At 38.0% G+C, this 19,956-nt stretch overlaps 2 protein-coding genes across 2 annotated transcripts; both read left to right on the top strand.

The window, feature by feature from the left end:
- Positions 1–451: 451 nt before the first annotated feature.
- LOC139142973 (adhesion G-protein coupled receptor G6-like) lies at positions 452–12,831 on the top strand. Its single transcript, XM_070713167.1, has 16 exons — positions 452–496; positions 1,839–2,046; positions 2,467–2,869; positions 3,123–3,241; positions 3,556–3,787; positions 4,433–4,598; positions 5,089–5,241; positions 5,758–5,916; positions 6,301–6,349; positions 6,762–6,874; positions 7,404–7,531; positions 7,923–8,194; positions 8,793–8,862; positions 9,981–10,360; positions 10,564–10,644; positions 11,205–12,831. The coding sequence occupies exons 1-16, from the start codon at positions 452–454 to the stop codon at positions 11,279–11,281; spliced, it is 2,655 nt and encodes an 884-aa protein (XP_070569268.1). The 3' UTR covers positions 11,282–12,831.
- Positions 12,832–14,142: 1,311 nt separating this feature from the next.
- Positions 14,143–19,240, top strand: LOC139141883 (para-nitrobenzyl esterase-like). Its single transcript, XM_070711640.1, has 3 exons — positions 14,143–15,320; positions 17,944–18,030; positions 18,540–19,240. Exons 1-3 carry the CDS (start codon positions 14,225–14,227, stop codon positions 19,061–19,063), a joined length of 1,707 nt encoding a protein of 568 aa, XP_070567741.1. The 5' UTR covers positions 14,143–14,224; the 3' UTR covers positions 19,064–19,240.
- Positions 19,241–19,956: the final 716 nt, after the last annotated feature.

Below are 19,956 nucleotides of genomic sequence, written 5' to 3'. Positions count from 1 at the left end.
ACGCCGGGCCCTTTGAGAGACCGGGAATTATCCAATCTAAATCGAACAGATTTTCTGTGTCAAGGTAAGGCAAAGGAAATAGTATTCTAAGAAAGGAAATATTAGAGTGATAATTAGTGTACTGAAAACATAGTGTAGTGTTTTCGTATTCCGCCGGGTTGTTACAGAATCGATATTGATTTTATTTCCCATTGGGAATCATTTGCAACCTCTTCCTTTCAAGGATACACAATGAGCAGCGTCCTTTCAGTTCTTCAGGATCGGCATTCAACAAATAAATGACTGATCAAAAGTTTATATATTTTGCAATGTGCGCCGTCAATCAAGCCAGCGTAGTGGCTGATTCATGTTTCTCATTTCGCAAATATTTTTGATGGTGATGACTGTGATGCTGCCATGATCATGGCGGCGAAGACAAGAAAAACATTAGGTAGTATCTGAATCTACATCAATGAGTGATCAGGTGACAGTCAAAGCAAATACTGAAGCAAGACGGGTAAAGAGAAAGACGCAACAGAAGAATAAAAAATGTAAAGGTTGTAGAAAAGCAAGGAATATACATTCATGCTTGTGAGTAAAAAGCTCTCTCTCTCCTCTCTCTCTCTCTCTCTCTCTCTCTCTCTCTCTCTCTCTCTCCCAGAACCTATTTCGTCAGTGAACTGTTACGTGTGTGGCCTATCAGAGGACTGCAGCGATCAGAGTCTCATGACATGTCCCATGTATCAAGTAGGTCACTCTATAAAAATGTATCGTCTAACTATTTACACGATTATCTCCGTACGTTTTTCTTCACTAGGAATGTACACGTATATTCAATAGCAAAAGTAACATCACTCTTCGGATTGCGGTGATAATATCACAAAAACGCTTGTTCTACCGTTGTCGACTGTATTTGCGTGGAATCCTGTGCCTTCACTCCTATTCTGATTTTAGATTCAAATCCAAGTACATGTAAATGATACCAATTGCCTGTGCCGTAACACTGGAGATGTTGCCGCAATATACGTACACATAATTATATCACAATCTTTGTAATCGTGCTGTGGTGTCGAAAATGTAAAGTTGTACAACTATTGTAATTCAAAGGGCTCGATAGTAAAAAAAACGGGTATATGTCAGCGGTTGATCCAAATAACACGAACTTTATCCCCGGCTTCCATAATCACTTAATTTACGATGAACTCTATCGAATTTTCCTTACACGAGCTGCTAATTGACAATTCCCGTGACTCAATTAAAAATCATTTTTAATTGAGTTTATTATGACAAGTGTCAAACCCCGCATATTAGGGTCTTGATAAGTCCACCCATGTATTGACTTTATCAATGCTCTCATGATGTCCTAATGTGAAGATAAGTCAGTTAACACATGTTGGAAGGTGAATTTCATAGCCTATGACGATGGCCTTGCCAGAAATTTACAAAAAGCTAAGGATTGACGTTACAGATCAAATACACAATACAGAAAAATGTATGTAGACTCTGAGATTTGAGCTCCACCTTCTCATCGCAGGGAGTTTGAAGGTAGCGTTCGCACGGCAAATGATGAAGAAAAAAATCAAGAGCATGAATTTGAGGATTTTGTTACCATGTCCTTGTTTTTCACCTGTAGTATGTCACACAGCACTCACAGATAAATAGTAAATGGTAATTTTGTATTTGAATTGTACTTACCATGCTTTATAACTTGGAAATTTTTACAATCAACTTATTGACAGGATCGATGCAAAACTGTCGAGTTTGTGTCGGAAGAAGGGTCAAGACAGCTACAGCAGTTATTTGAATTGTACTTACCATGCTTTATAACTTGGAAATTTTTACAATCAACTTATTGATAGGATCGATGCAAAACTGTTGAGTTTGTGTCGGAGGAAGGATCACAACAAATACAGCAGATGTGTTCCTCAAGCTGCCCGGAAGGTGGAGCAAGCCATGGGGAGTGCGCAAGGGGCCGTAGGGGCACATGCGCCACGCAGTGTTGTCAAGGCGATATGTGTAACTTTTTCCTGCCGCGATATATAACACCGAAATCGTCAACATCACCCGGTGAGTGTTTGTTTAGTACAATACATACATACATACATACATACATACATACATACATACATACATACATACATACATACATACATAGGTACGTACGTACGTACGTACGTACGTACGCACGCACGCACGCACGCACGCACGCACGCACATACATACATACATACATACATACATACATACATACATACATACATACATACATACATACATACATACATACATACATACGGAGAAACATCCACCTTTCTATCAATTCGAAATCAAACATTTCGGCCTGCAAAGACTGTAAAGAAGTATAATATAAGCTGCTTTTTAACGAACTCTTGAATATACTATTCGGAGGTGAACTTTGGAACCAGCGATGTTAGCGGGAACATTGACCTGAATGGGCAATTAATGCGATTGAGTTTCCTATTTTAGTAACACCTGTGCGTCCAGCAACGTCTTCTGCGAGAAACACACCCACGGTGCCACCAATGTCGACTAAACTCACCACAACGTTAGTACCAAGAATATCCACCAAGGAAGAAACAACGACAGCCCCACCAACGTCAACTAGAGACAGGACAACTGAAATGCTATCTACGTCCACTACAAGAACAACAAGTGTGCCGAAGTCGACAAGAGAAAGTACGGTTCAAATGACGGAACCAATAATAACCACGGAATCCGTCAAAATTTATTGTGAAGCAGAAGTAACGAGCGACAACAAAGGCATTGTTGAGTGGCCGACAACGGAAGCTAACAATGACACAATTATAATTCGACCTTGTCCATTCGGCCCTGAAGACGGGAATAGTGAATTCATGATCGGACGCAAATGGTAGGTTGAACGCCATGAAAGCCACTGTTTTGAAAAATAAATTCTGAATAAAGCAATCAAGTTAAAACATCATAAAAGATGGAGACCTAAATCTGTTTTGATTTATTCGTCTGTGGTAGACCATAGTATGCAAAATTTAAGAAACGCAAAAAAAAACACATGAGTCATTTTGATCAAAACATTAATATGTTCTCTCTCTCTCTCTCTCTCTCTCTCTCTCTCTCTCTCTCTCTCTCTCTCTCTCTCTCTCCAGTCTATTGTCATCTTCAAAAGCAGAATGGAGTGTACCTGATACCGGTGGCTGTAAACGTGAATCGCAATCAACTAAAGATGATCGTTTCAACAAGATAGCAAATATGACCATCGAACCAGGTAAAAGTGACGTCATGAATAAACACTCTTTGAAGTTATTCCGATCAGTGTAGGGGCCTTTTATTTTAAAGGTAGCCGCGAAGAAGTAAGACAATGGCGCAGAATTCAGCCCAACAAAGAGACAAAATGAAAAGCCCGTTTTTCTGGTTTTTACCCTAGAGGGTGCACATTTGGATGTACAAGTGTAACGAGCACAGCAAATATTTCGTGTACCATTCATAGCTATGACAATTTGAATAGAGAAATCATGATTATCGTTCCAAGTCACGACAAATTTGTTCATTCACGAGTTGTTCTTTTTTTTTCCTTTGAAGAACAAGCAGAAGCGGTGTCAGGTCAGCTTAGCAGGCTAACGACTGAATCAAGGGACTTTGACGCAGACGACGTGTCCACATCGGTAGATATTGTGGACAAAATTCTGGACAGTCAGGTCAATGGAACTGATGTGGATGTCGCACAAAATGTACTACAAATCGTGAATAATTTGCTGAATGCCGGAAGTGACGTATTGGCAGCTAGTGAGGAACAGGACGACAGCGCCTCAAGGTTTGTAATAGTTTTTGCACATAGCAAATGAAAACTTAAAATTTTGCCTTAATTTTCCTAAAGCAAACTGGCAACCGTTCTTTTTCTTAAGCTAGAATAAAAATCAGGAGGTCATTTTGCAAAGTTTGGTAATGGGGAAACAAATTGCCTAATATATACCGATATTTGTCAAATGAGATTTAAAATTGCTGCCATCCCTTTGGGGGAAATGTCCAATTTTCAAAAAAAAACCATGAAACTTTTATGTATTCTAAGGGCTTCAAACAGAATGTCCACAAGTGGTGGGCCAAAAGGATATTGTAAAAGTGTAAAGGTCGAAATATCTGTCCACGGAGCGCATTCCAGCATGCAAGCTAGTATCATTTCAGTATTAGAACTTGGACTTTCCAGAATCCCGAAATGCAATCTCGTAATAACTTAATATGAACGGGCAGCAGATTCTGATTCTGAAATGTGGCGACACACTTGTGGACAAAGCATATCTTAACTCCATTTAACTCATATTGACATTACATCAATAAATCGTACGTTTTCATTAGACATGGTTTTATCTTTGCTATGCAAATATATCTTAAATCAGAAACTTTGTCCCTTAAATAGCCAGCCATCATAATTTATTATCCTACTAACTTATTCACCACCTAGGATGATCAAAGCCGTCGAACAAGTCTCGCAAGGCATTGTGGTACAAGGCAACGAGTCGGTTGTCGTGACAACTCGTAGTATTTCACTGACTGTCGTCGCCATCGATGGAAATCATTTCGATGGTCTGGAATTTGGTGTCTACTCAGCTGAAGATGGCAGAGGCGGGGTAGGAAACCCTCTTTTGTGATAAGAAGTCGAAAAATCTGTCTTGGTCTTGTCGCTGTGGCCTTGGTCTTTTTCACGACTGCTTGTGTTTATTAACGTCCGATTTTTGCCAGGTTACACGTCCATGACGAAGGTTTTCAACTTTTTACCGCTATATTAGCTTATGTTCCTTTGGTGTTTATTGTGGGAATATATTGGTTCTACATTACTTATAATTAGCATCTCAAGTTAACATCATGGTATTCGTCAGAGCTTCTTCGATCTTAATTCAATAACGTGTTTCATTACTCTTAAACTTAAGATTCTGACTCCAGCAATTAAAAATTCGGCATTGTGATGTTTTTATTGTTCCGTTTGGAAAGCAGATAGGTTGATTGGTATAGTATTATATACGCCTTGTGAAATAGACAATTCCTAATTATTGTTGGCTGTTAGCTCGGATATGTATTTCATATTGCATCTCCATGAAATGTTGTTAAAATATTTTGCAGAGCACCTTCTCAAGACATGAAGACTTGCCTGAGGAAAATCTTCAGTCAGAAATATACCTACCACCGACCATCTTTCAAGATCTTAGCACGGAGGAACAGTCCCGCATTGCGACTGCGCAGTTCATTTCGTACAAGACAAATGAGTTGTTCCATGTAAGGCTTGGAGTTCTGAAAGTATATGATCATGAAACACGGCCTTCACTCATTTATTTCTTCCTCTAATGATATTTTTCCTGCTAAAAGAGTGATCACTGTAGTCTCCATAAATGTAATTATCTAACAATCTTCGTGGACGATAATGTATTAACTGTTGTATTTTGTTGCAATTTTGGTTGGTGTTATGATAATGGTGATTACATTTTTAGAGGTATAGGGAGTCGTGGAAATACAACAATTCTGGAATGTTATTTTCGCGTTTCCCCTGGTTACCATTTAACAAAAACAAATCAGCCATCACGAATATTTCATACCTATTAAGCGTCTACTGCGAGCACAAAGTAACGAGGATTTCGAAAATTTCCTTTACTGAAAAGTTCAGGGTCATTCTTTCGTCTCATATATACTTATGTTGTAGCCGATGATGTATCGCTGTATGGGAGATTTTGATTGCTATTTAATTCTTTTGTTCCTCCTCATAATTATAGATTATATTTTTATACACTTTTATAGATCGTCGAATCAAGCGCTGATTCGTCACCACAATCAGCAAACATGAGTTCATCAAATGATACGGTGCTAGCTAGTCCGGTAATCGCCGCCAGTACTGGTGACGTCACAATCACCAACCTAAATGAACCAGTGACGATAAAGTTCAGGAAAGACAAGGAGGTACGAAATGGAAGTGAAGTCCATTTAAATTGTGACAAATCCCTGCGTCAGTTCATGTTGAAGTGGGAGATGACGAACTACACAAACTGTGTCAAGATTGTAGATTAGTTCTTTATTTCGATACACAAGTGACAATACTCGGAAAAGAAAGCGGGAAGTTACTGTTGCTATAAACGGCACTGACTGTCAGTATGCTTTTGATTTGCAAATGTTAGGTCGTAACTAACCCGGTTGGTCAACAGATTATCTGGGTGTTAAGTCGAACACTTTTATCGAACGAAACTGAATGTTACGTTTTTACTCGAACTCAACACTTTCCTTCAAAACATATCATCGCATGATACGCATACATTATTTTTTGGTCTTTTGGTGCATATTTGTTAGGTTCCGTATAAAAACCCAAAGTGCGTATTCTGGGATTTTACCGGAAACGGTGAGTTCTTCATCCTTGTGGGAATCACTATTTATTTGCATGTATCATTTATGATCTGCGTTAAGTACAGTCAGTGCGAAAATAATGCATGAGACAATTTTTCTGTTGATACTCTCTGTTACACTGCATTGCACTGATGTTGACAACAACTTTACCTATAAACGGCAAAATTCTCATCTGTAGACGATGCCACTTATTATTTACCGTTTTCGTTAGCTTCTTTTGATCTATGCTCTATTGCCTCATTAGGACATGCATAACTTTATCATCGTCATATTACCACTGATAAATAGAAATAATTTTGCTAGCAAGTGCGGTGATTGTCTTTTACTGTAGGCAAAGATGTTGATTTCAGAAGGGACACTCCTTTCTACCGAAATGCAGTTGTGAATTTATTTTGTTATATTTGTAGGAGGGAAGGGAGGTTGGTCAGGCCATGGCTGCATCTTGGCCGTGAACAAGACCGAGACAGACAATGACGTCGTGTGTCATTGTAATCACTTGACACACTTTGCGCTGCTCATGGTGAGTGAACCAAATTGTCACAACCAATCTGATGTCAGGTCACAGTGTTCTGACTTTCAAACAGTTATCGTCTGATTAAAAGCTCCGCGAATATATCAGCCTTTTCCTTCAGCCACAGAGTATAATTTATATGCTTGTAATTAATACCTTTTGTGTCTTGAGACGGTCAAGCAATCAAAGTTAGAATATGGAATGTAATTAAAGTTACCTTTTCTTCTACAGAAAAGACCACAATAACTATTTCTGAGAAAAATGAGCTTTTATTGCAGCTAGTCTCCAGTTCGTCAAGAAATTCATAAATCTTTGTTGTCAAATTTCTGTTAGAGGGAGAAACGTGTATTTCATACACCTGTACACAGACAGAGGATGTGTTGACAAGTTGAAGGGTAGACCATTTCTTCATGATGTTATGATGATAGGAGTAGAAGAAAGAAAACGTGTTTCACAGATAGAACAAACACTCCGGGAAATGCATCGAAAGTTGCAGCAAATAGAGCCTTGACATGATTTTCTCTCACTCTTGCTTTAGGATGTATATGACGAAGCTGACGACATCGACTCGGCAAATCAGAAAGCGTTGACTTTCATATCGTACATTGGTTGTGGAATTTCACTATTTGCGTTGATTCTGACACTCCTCAATTTGGTATTCTGCAGGTAAATAGCTTCAATCAACTAAAGTATAACTTATTAAACAGTTTTCATCTTTTATTTCATAAGTGGACTTTTTTAGTATATCCCACAGAACTACAATTATGTCTCGCTATAGTTTACACTTTATGCTCATGTATATACTGGTGATCTTAACGTCGTATAAAACAGCAACTTTTTGTTCTGTCACGTTAAAAGATATTCGATGTCACCGCATTGTCACTTTTTTTATTTTTAACAACACGGCGCAACGGCACTGGAACGAACAAAGTTGAACTTAGCTCACAAATGTCCCTTTCTCATTTTGTTAGACATCTATCAGTACTTAATTTTGGCTATTCAACATAGTTTCTTCTATCTCCATCCAATGAAAGAAGACATTATTCTTTATCCACAGCAGGCGGAAAGACAAGCAAGTGAAGATAATGATAAATTTGTGTTTTGCATTATTCATGACTATGGTCATGTTCCTAACCAACGCCTTGGTCGTGGATTTCGCACCAATCATACCGGAGCTCTGTATCACCATGGCCGTGTTGTTACACTACTTCACATTGGCTGTCTTCGTATGGAGTGCTTTGGAAGCAGTTCACGTGTACCTGCTGGTGATAAGAATCTTCAGGACGTTCATTTCACGTTTCATGACGAAGTTCTGTATCATCGGCTGGGGTGAGTCAAATCCTGACCAAAGTGGCCCAAACAACCGAGTAATGCCTATGTGGATTGGTTTATCTCTGATTTGCTGATAAAAAGTGCTTAGGTTTTCCGGACGACGCGATTACTATAATTTCTTTACCACCGTGACAAGAGAAGTAACCCCGCCACATTGAATTCCAATCATAATCAGTTATAGAAGACATATGGACTGAGACAGAGTAACAAGGTGGGGATGTCGTCAGAACGTAGTTTAAATGACGTTATAAGGGATGAACAATAACATGTAGATTTCAGAATGGCAAAGTTATTTTTCGTTTTCGTAAATGATTTTTTTTGCAAGGCATTCATGCATTTCCTCCAAAGTTTCCACACTTTGGTAGGGATTTCCTTCATGCGAATAATTTCCCGGTTTTTTTCAAAATCAGCATGGTCGCGATCTTTCTAAAAACACATTTCGTATTCCACGTTTTTCTGACTTTATCCGCTCTCCCAACTCCAGATCTAATTCATCAACCCAAAGAGTAATGTGTCATACCTTTGGGTGTTATTCGCGTTGTCTCAGTTTCCTACCGTTCATTAAAATCACCATCCTCTTTGCCCGTCTTCACAGGTGTGCCGCTCGTAGTGACGGTCGTCACGGTAGCAGTGGATGTCGATCACTATGGTTACCACAGCATGTTGTAAGTAAAAGCTGAAAATGTCTCCTTAATAATGTCACAACAGAGAACTATTGGATTTCTATTAACAAGAGCTCTCTGTTCTGTTAAATTACTTCGTCGCATATAGGGTCTTCGGTGAAACAGATGTAATATAATATGTTTCTGTACTACACTGCTTTACCCGCATGCTGCAATTGAAATTAAATTGACATTGACGTACGCGTTGACATTGATATTGGCATTGAAATGATATAGAATGTTCTGACGACGGCTAGCTGTCGTTGTCGACGATGAAAAGATTGACAATAAATAAATCAGAACATAGATGTGTTTAACAGCAAGATACCTACTGACTAAAAATGGACACAATACGAGTTCCAGACATAAATTTACTGCAATGGATCATACACATCGGTTGTAGCTTTGCCAGAGAAAAACGTTAGCTGGTTAGAAAGCGCATCCGGCGGAATAGGTTTAGGAACTAAAATAGGTCTTTTGTAAGCTTTCTCTCAGAAAGTATTATGGTAAATATAACTGATTTCTAAAATTCATAATAAAAGTCAGCGGCTTTGTCTCATTAATCAGTGTAATTTTACTATTAGATATAGAAATACACGATATACTGTCACTTAAATACTTTCTTTTGAGAAGTTAGTTGTGGTTGTGTTTGGCTCGAAATCGAAAGATTTGAACTTTTGCCCAAACTTTCCTTAACGAAATTTTATATCATTTTTTTTTTCGAAATCAAGATTAAACATCGTAAGGTCATCATCATTTTGGCAGCATGAAAACAAACGTATACCTTGAAATTTACCGATATTTGAAATTCAAAATGGCCGCAATCCCTAACTTAGCTCTACGGGAAAAAATAGATTTTTGATTTTCACAAAATAAGACGGTGAAAATTTTATTTACTCCAAAAGCTTTAAAAAATGGGTCTAAATAAGTGGTCGATCAGAAAAGTATTGTAAAAAAATATAATAGAGTCCGAATTTTTGTCCCCGAGCTGCATTTTAGTCGTCTAAATAATAATCAGACTAATTATGCAGGGGGAAGATAATGTCGTCAAGTTAGGTTCAAATTAATTCAATACGTCCTTGACATTTGAACTTATGTCATATTAATCAATCTCTTTTCAGTTGTTGGTTGTCAAGATACCCATTCTACGGATCATTCTTGGCGCCATTGTGTTTAATTCTCATCTTCAACACCGTCATCTACTGCCTTGTAGTTAACAAAATATGTGGCCTGAACTCAAAGGGACTGACTGCATACGAAAGGTTTAAGGTTCAAGCACAGTTGAGGGCGGCCGTCGGGCTGCTGGTATTACTCGGACTCACCTGGGTGTTCGCGATATTTGCCGTGGGTGAAGCAAGACTTGTCTTCAGTTACCTTTTCGCTGTCTGCAACAGTTTACAGGGACTCTTCATTTTCATATTCCATTGTCTTTTGAACAAAGAAGTGCGGAACCGATGGAGGACAGTGTGCGCATGCCACAAAGAAGACTATGATACGAAAGGTAAATGAACTCAAGAAAATATACCCCATCCATACAACCTAGCCTTCCTAGGAGCATCTATCCGAATCTCCTGTACATATATATGAGTGGGAATACATGTAAATCGTGTTAAAATTTTCCATTCCTGCACCTCTTCCTTTACACACTGGGACATTCAGTCGCTATACTTAACTCACGCCCAATTTTTCCACTCCTCATTTCAGAATCAAATCGCAAATCCTTGAGTTCTTACTCTGCAGAGAAATACCAAGTCAGTACAACAGATCAGACCAGCTTCCGATTGGGTAAGTATATAGTTTGGTTATGACTTGCTGTTCAGAAAATCAAGCAGTTGAATGTCTGAAAAAATAGATCTGCTAAAATTTGTGGCACAAAATATTGCATCATCTATTTGGGTAATTTAACATTTCTTTCAAAATGGTAGCATGGCTTTTTTACGACGTGACATGTAGGGATTATGTCATTGGTTTGACTTAAAGGTAAGCTGATTTTAGCACAGCCATTGAAAAAATGTTCTAGATCCTCAGTAGGGACATAGTGCAAGTCTGTATCAGCACACACACCATTGGGCTGTAACAGTGATGTGACTGTACGCAGTGCTATAGAGACATACCTGCATAGCGCAGTGTTATACACGCAAGTTATAGGGTCTGACTTTAATGCTTGTTGCCAGTACCTATTACAGATGACTTGATGCGGTAATGTGTACACATTCACGTGACAAAGTCTGAGAGATTTTTCATGCCCAAAATTTATTCCTAAACTTCGACCAAACATAACTTAATTTTAGATCGGGTTGAAAACAGGTATTGTTGTTTTCTTACATTTTTTTCTCTATCTACAGATTCCTCATCGATGACGTCATCACCGAATGACTATACCTATGACAAAGAAGATTTTAGTACATTTCGATCTGAATGATAGCGCTAGACACGCAAAAAATGTTACAAACGACAACATTGTTGGAACTGTCGCACTTTTGCAGCTTCTTTATTCTTTAAATATTCGGTTCAACTAATTTCTTTGATCTCATGAGATCTAAATCACCACTCTAGACCAGAATTATTTTGATTGGATGTTTTAACTTTAGTTTTGTCATAGTTTGTTTTTATTCTTGAATTTTGTGTTAGGGTTAACAAATATTAAGAACCGGTTTATGTCATACATGTCCCGTTTTCACCCTCCTTCTGAGGCTTGGATATAAGATGAGTGCGCGCCAAAGGGAAGGGTGAATTTTCCTTTCATATTCATGAACCTCTAATACAGAGATAAATATGTCATTTACACAAAATCTACAAGTGGCAGTATTCTTGAAGATCAGCTGCAGCGTCTCTCTGATCCTTCATGACCGAGATTTGATAATGCTAATAATCTCATTCTTCGTGATTGGCCATCACCTGAGTACCTTACACATGAGAGTGTCCTTCGCAATAATATTGAAGAAAACATGACGTTTTTAATTGTAAAGGAATGATCACGTTTCACAGTTATCCGGGAATACCATATATAACAGCAAATATATATCTTACACTTGCTATTATTTAAGGTAGTATGCACCTCGAAGGTGAAAGACTTAAACTTTTGCTCTAATTTTCCTCAAGGAATCTTTCAATCATTCTCTTTCAAAATCAAGAATGAAAATAGGGGGGTCACCGTGCAAATTTTGGTACTAGAGAAACAATTTACCCAAGATTTACCGATATTAGAAATTCAAAATGGCCGCCATCCCTGTGTTAACTCTATGGGGTTAGATAAAATTTTCGAATTTCGAAAAACTAAGCCGGTGAAAAGTTTTCTTTCACCAAGAGCTTTAAATGAACCCCCACATGTGGTATATCAGAAGAGAACTATAAAAGTTTGAGAGTCCGAATGTCTGTCCCCGAGGTGCGTTCTACCTTAATTAAGGTAAAGGATAAGAAGTACTTTTCACACATTGGAAGCTACAAAGCAACTCACAACTGTGACAGCGGGTATAAAGTATTTTTAAAACCACATACGTTGATAGTTGCCGACTTGTCGCAGTGTTGAGTGAAATGAAAATCTATTCTTTTGTTATTTAAGTTGCCATACACTTCAAACGGCCAATTCTGGCTTAAAATATACGATTAAAAGACTGCTGTATGCTCTGTCTGTATTTGTGTCCACGTTCATGTTGGGACTTATTTAGAAGATACAGCTTTTGAAAAAATCAGTTGGAAAGATTTAAGATATATTTTCTTCCTCTATTTTCTTCCAAATGATGGCAATGCCGATCCATGCAATGTTCAAATATTACTACATTAAGTTCACTATTCAGACAATTATTGGATTACACTGGTGGATCGTACAAATTGCAGTCTGGTGTCACAAGCTGTCAATAATAAACCTTCTAGAACAGTCTCAGAGAATATTTATTTATATCACTGTTCGAATTTTCACGTCTGACTTACGTTGTCTAATAGCGTCCTGAATAAAATTACTTTTTCGTCACACTTTCTGGTCCGGTTCACATGTTTGAATGTGACAGCAACGATTGTCACAGAAAGGGACAATATTCTTTCAGGCCGACTATACCCAGTGTTAAAGGGGAAGTTCACCAAGGATGATTTTTACATATGTGCTAGCTTTGTGGTCACTTACCCCGGAAAAGCTATTTTATTTATAACTTGCACGATTTTTACAAAAACCGATAGAAATAGTACAAGATGTTGCCCATGTAATTTGAATCATGGGAAAAAGCGCCAAGCTTAGAGCTTGCATAATATGATATGGAAGGCACCATTATCCCATGGGTATGGCATTGTCCACTCACCCATGCTTAAACCAGGCTGTGCGTATTTTCATAACTTTTGTTTATACTGACTATCCTTGCATAAACGATGAATCACTTATAAGAAACTGTCCTCTGTCAGATTTTGTGTTGCAGTTTACTACTGTGTTGCTGTGAGTGGGCAATGTGGGGGCCATACCCATCCGAAGATGGTCCCTTCCATATCACATGATGCAAGCTCCAAGCTTGGGGCTTTTTTCCAATGATTCAAATTACATGGGCAACTTCCTGTACTATTTTTATCATTTTCGTAAAAAAATCCAGCGAGTTATAAATGGTTAAAATAGCTTTTCTGGGGTAAATTACCACAGAGCTACCACATATGTAAAATCATCCTTGGTGAACTTCCCCTTTAACCCGTTGTGGCGTAAGTCTGTGTCAGCAAAGACAGTGCACAGCGTTGTACCTGTGCTGTGACGCTGGTCTGTTTACAGTGCTTTTAGACCATGATTGGACACTGTATCAGTACCTGTATTACATGACGAGATACAACCCTGTTCACACAGACATGAGACAAACACACAAAAAAAGCATAGTTATATTTGCATACGTATATACATATATATTTTTGATCATGTTTGAATTTAATCTTTGAAGTTTTTTTTTTGTGTAATTATTAAACTTTATTTCAGACAGGTACAAGGACCGTCCATAGAATCAAAAAAGCTACACAGTACACCAAAAAGCACAACACCAAACTACAAGAAAGTACAGACAGATTACAAACACACATTAAAAAACAGGAACCCTTAGAGACAATAAAAAGCAATTCTAAGACTAACGACTAACGGTTTTATTTATGCAGAAAGCAATTCTTTTATACAGAGACCTGTATTGTAATTTAAATCCAGATACTTTTAGCGATAGGATTTCAATAAAGGATTACACTACATTACATTACATTAACATCACATTACAATAAGCATGACCATGAAACCATTGTTTTAGGGATTTACATACAGCGTCAGTAACAATTCGAGCCGTGGCCTTTGATTGAATAGAAGTGATTTATCGTGAGGGTCGTGCACAGACATTTCATCGTTCGCTGATTCAATATGTCTACCCGCATCACCATCATTGTCGCTTTAAGTCTAACGTGTGCAACTGGTTTGATCACCACACATGTTGCTACAGGGGAAGATCTTGACGAACAGATCACCGATGAGGCCAAATCATGGCAATCGGACTCTCTAAGGGTACGGTCGAGTTATGTTGAAACAGACTGTGGACCAATAGCAGGTCGATCAACAAGAGGCGTTCATGTCTTCAAAGGGATCCCATACGCAAAACCACCAATCAACGACTTGAGATGGAAACCACCCGTTTCCCTGAAAGCTAGTGGTAGCTGCTGGTCAGGCACTCTCCAAGCTTTGGATTTTGCACCGGTATGTTTTCAAAAGCCTAAGCGTACAGGTCCTGGTATTATACGGAGCGAAGATTGCCTGTATTTGAATGTCTACACGCCTTCCCTGGACACCTCAGCCAACCTGCCTGTTATGGTATGGATTCATGGCGGAGGTCTCATGATATCTGGATCTTCGATGGCGGGTTACCATCCCAACGTTACAACAGTCATTGATACAGGCATGGTGTATGTATCCTTTAACTACAGGCTAAACGGATTTGGTTTTCTTGCTCTAGATATTTTATCAGAACAGTCAGAGACCCATACATCTGGAAATTATGGATTTATGGATCAAATACTTGTACTGGAGTGGGTGAGGGATAATATCAAACATTTTGGTGGCAATCCTGATCTAGTTACTCTATTTGGACATAGTGCAGGAGCTAGTTCCGTGATGGCACTATCTGTATCTCCTCTCGCCGAGGGACTTTTCCATCGTGCCTGGATGTCGAGTGCTGCTCCATATTTTCAAAAAACCTTGGAAGAGGCGTCTAAGGATAACTTGGTGTTCCTAGAGAGATCCCATTGTCGCGACATCGAATGCATTTATTCCCTGACCCCTGAAGAAGTTTTACGTGCTATTCCCACCGATGTCTATCCGTACTGGGGTGAATTGAGCTGTCCAGACGTTCCTGTCAAAGGCTTACTTAGCGGTGGGTTGTGCATTGTTGATGGGGTAGTCGTTCCTCTTGACCCATTAACAGCATGGAAGGAAGGCAAAGCTGCTGACATACCACTAGTCATAGGTAAGTCCTCCCCTCCCCGATCTTAACAAGATGAGCAAGTCCTACTTCAATTTTTGTGGCCTATAACTCTATAATATTACAAATAACACTGATTGTTATATCGCTTTACCTTTCCATTTAGACATATGAAACTTAATAGATAGATAGATAGATGGATGGATGGATGGATGGATGGATGGATGGATGGATGGATGGATGGATGGATGGATGGATGGATAGATAGATAGATAGATAGATAGATAGATAGATAGATAGATAGATAGATAGATAGACAGACAGACAGACAGACAGATAGATAGATAGTCAGATAGATACATAGATAGATAGACAGATTACAGTAAGTTAGTGAGAGAATCTTGGGTTCCCGAAGAATGAGTGCAATGAAGAAAAGGACAAATATAGGCCTTCCTGGATAATAATAAATGGGGAATACTGATTTTGAATGACAGCATTATGAAAGGAATCCATTCAAAGTTTAAAGGTTATCATGGTCAGGGGTCAGTAGAGTAGGTGAGACGTCATTCGAGTGATGATTTCGATCCAGTTGAAATAAAAGAGAGTGACTGGCAATTATTGGTTCTGTTGTAATCCTAAAGATGAAGAAATGCGCTCATTTCCACTTTGAGAAATTTAAATTTCGAATCAACCTTTTTTGAAACAAGTAAAAATCGGTTTATTGTGTTTGTGTTGATCAAGGATTCGAATATATATATATATATATTATATATATATAATATATATATATATATATATATATATATATATATATATATGTATATATATGTATATATATATATATATATATATATATATAATATATATATATATATATATATATATATATATATATAATCCTTTAACTATAGTAAGAACCTAACTACCCTTTTACTCGCAAAGCAATATCAAAACTTTAAGATTTTTCGAGTCATGTAAACTCTGTTACAAGATAATATCGTGCTTTAATAGCAATTTTGGACATTTGGATCGGATATTTGAACGGTAACAATGCAGTAACTGAATGACAATACAATATCGTATATATTACACATGATATGAGTGCAACCAGTGCATTGATTTGACTAGGAATATCCGGGAAGTTAGCGGGCCGTATGAGTGATGTACAGACCGGTTTCCATAGTTACCCGGTCCGGTGAAGCCCTTCGACAGTTAACGCTAGATGTAAAATATCCATACGCGCACTGCTTTTTTGACTTTTTAGAATCTGTTTGATGCTTCGCGACAATGGTAAAATTGTTTGAGTTATCTTACATGTAATTTAATGTCATGTAACTTTAACTGTGAAGAGACATGTAATAAAAAAATTATTGCCTGAATACCTGGGTTTATGTACCCTTGCAGTAGGAGACAAATGCTGTCCCAGTGTCGGGCAAATTGTTAGGCAATAACATATAATACTTACAATTGACGCAGAAAGTATTGAAAGACTGCAACGCCTAGTGGGTAATTCATCCGACAAGCATGCAGACACACAGCAAATGAAGCAACTCTTGGTGACCTAATAGTTGGAATACTATGAAAGGTAGACTTAATATCATGAAACTTAAATATTTTAAGAGACTCTGTGATATGGATAATTCAAGGTGGACAAAACTTGTCTTTAATCACCTGAAGTTAATTAACGATGGAGCCGAACGCAATCTAAAACAGTTGTGTTGGAACTGGACAAAATCTGCCATGACATAATGACAAATTTAAACATAACGAACATTGAACAGCTCACTGATCAAAATATTAACACTGGGTGAAAACCCTATAATACAGGACAATACAGGCAAGTATTTTAGACTGTATTTAGGGTAAATACATGTAAATAAAGGGCAATACAGAGTAATACAGGGAACACAAATACAGGACCTGTATTTTTGCCTCTATTTACCTGTATATGCACTCTTACAAATACATTGTAAACAACTTGTGCTTTACAATGATGAAAATGAATGGAGAGAAAGTATGACCAAAAAATCTACCCTAGCTCACTATCAAAGATTCAAAAACAAGCTGCAATGTGAAGGTTATCTAAAATCTATCAATGATTTCAAGGGTTCTCAATTAAAGTTTAAGGCAAGATCATGTACTCTTGGTCTGAAATATGAAAAGAGAAGGTGGGAAAACAATGTCCTTGCTGTGGAAAAGAAGATGAGACATTGGAACATTTTCTTTTTTAAATGTGATCGGTTCACAAGAGAAAGACAAAAATTAATGACTGATACTGAAGAAATGCTGTTGAATAATAGCGAATTGAACTTACTCGGGGATTTCAGAGTAGGAAAGGAGTTAATATGTTCTTCCTGGGTGATTCTACAAAGAATTACAAGAAAGTGTACAAAGAAATTGACAACTTTTTCCCTTGGTTGATAATAATGACTTGTTTTCTTTGTTAGATTTATCAGCTCGCTCTTCTGTAACTTTATATTTACATTTCCAGTGCCCAGTGTAATTTGCTGCTCCTGTTGCTTTCAGTGAGCCCCTGCTTTAAAAGGGTTGCAACAAATAAATAAATAAATAATTTGATTAGGAATTTCTTATTCCTGCTTTACACTGTAAGTATGCACAAAAGGTATGATGGACATTTCTCTGTAGCTTTATTGTCTCTTTAATATAGGCGCAACTGCTCAAGAATATGACTCCTTGCCGCTTTCTACCGACATTCGGAATTGGTCTTGGGCTCAGTATGAAAGTGACGTAGCAGGTGAGATGTTACCACACACAGAAAGAGTAGACATCACCACGAACCACTGCAATAATTTACGTATGGCAGTTAAAGCTAAAGTGTACTTGAAAAAAATGATGCTCCACCCTCGTCATCTTCCTTTGAAGGAGCAATCGTAACAGCGCTATGTGTTTGCATCTGGTGTACTGAGTATTTGGATGGTAAGGTCAATGCCGAAAACTTATGTTTTCCACAGTGTTCTCAACTGTGCATTGTTGTTGCTTGTCAAAAATTTACATATTCTCAAGGACAACAACGAGCTTTAGACTGAGGAAGTACTCATTAATTCGTTTTTGTCTCCAGAGAATATTTAATTATAAGTTGACACACACACACACACACACACACACACACACACACACACACACACACACACACACACACACACACACACACATACACAAAAATGTATAGAAGCTCCTGATGAATCTTCAAGTACCGTATGTATCATTAAGTTACTGTTTGGTATTTTCCTTTAATATCGATAGAAAACCTTGATACATTTGGCAAAGACATCACGGTTCAAGCATTGTCGCTTTATCCCTATGACAAGACAAAGGATACACCTGAGTTGATTTATACAACGATGGCATCTGATGTTAGATTCACTTGTGGAAGTTCCTTGATCGCCGAACACGCTGCCTTGTCATTGAAATCACCTGTGTATCGCTATGTATCCACATGGTGGCCTTCGGAACCGTTTTCGGATTTTGAGCCCCCATGGAAACCTCGCTATGCTTTCCATGCATCAGACGTGTACGCATTCTTCGGGTTCATTCCGTATTACATTCCAAATCCGACCAAAGAAGACATGCAATTCCAGGCACTGATGCAGCAGGCAATTGTGTATTTCGCTAAAAAGGGCGTGATGCCGCCAGAGTTCAACTGGTTGAATGCACCGGATAGCGTGGCACTGATTGGCAATGAAATGGTAATTCAAGAAGATTACCACAAGAAGGAGTGTAAGTTTTGGATGAACAATGGCTTTTACCGTTACTCAGTGATGCTTTAATTTTTTTTGAGAAGGGAGGCTATTTACTTTATTCAATGTTTGTGTTACATTTGCGAAATCTACACAGATTGCCACAACTTTACATACTATTGCGAAATATATCCCGCTGTCATTGTTCGAAGACAGATCTACAATGACGTGACACATATGGAAGAAGTTTTTCTGTCAAAGTACGGCGAGGAGAGATAAAAGTATATGATGGGATGTCTTACAAGGCAAGAATTATGTAGTCACTATATTCATATTTATTTACTCTTATGTATCGAATGACTACGATCAAGGACTGTTACAAAACCGGCTTTAAGGTAGTATGCACCTCGAAAGTGAAAGACTTAAACTTTTGCTCTAACTTTCCTCAAGGAGTCTTTCAATCATTCTCTTTCAAAATCAAGAATAAAAATACGGGGTCACCGTGCAAATTTTGGTACTAGAGAAACAAATTACCCAAGATTTACCGATATTAGAAATTCAAAATGGCCGCCATCCCTGTGTTAACTCTATGGAGAAAAATAAACATTTTCGAATTTCGAAAAACTAAGCCGGTAAAAAGTTTTCTTTTACCAAGAGCTTTAAAATGAACCCCCACATGTGGTATATCAGAAGAGAATTGTAAAAGTTTGAGAGTCCGAATGTCTGTCCCCGAGGTGCGTTCTACCTTAATTAAGTGCGAACCAATCACTCGATGTAAATTTGAGACCTTAACATTGTATGGAAATATATTTCAATCTGTGCCCAATGGACGACCATTTTAGTAAATCAATATGCTTGGATGGTGGTATAGTTACATAAGTATGGTATTATGCTGACGTCACATTTATCACTATATGTAGCAATTCGAATTTGTATTTTTATTCTTATTTACTCGAAGTATTATGTAACCTATGTTCAATATT

The sequence above is a fragment of the Ptychodera flava genome, chromosome 10 (assembly GCF_041260155.1).
Source record: "Ptychodera flava strain L36383 chromosome 10, AS_Pfla_20210202, whole genome shotgun sequence".
In the NCBI taxonomy this organism is placed as follows: domain Eukaryota; kingdom Metazoa; phylum Hemichordata; class Enteropneusta; family Ptychoderidae; genus Ptychodera; species Ptychodera flava.
This window is presented reverse-complemented; position numbering and strand designations above follow the sequence as displayed.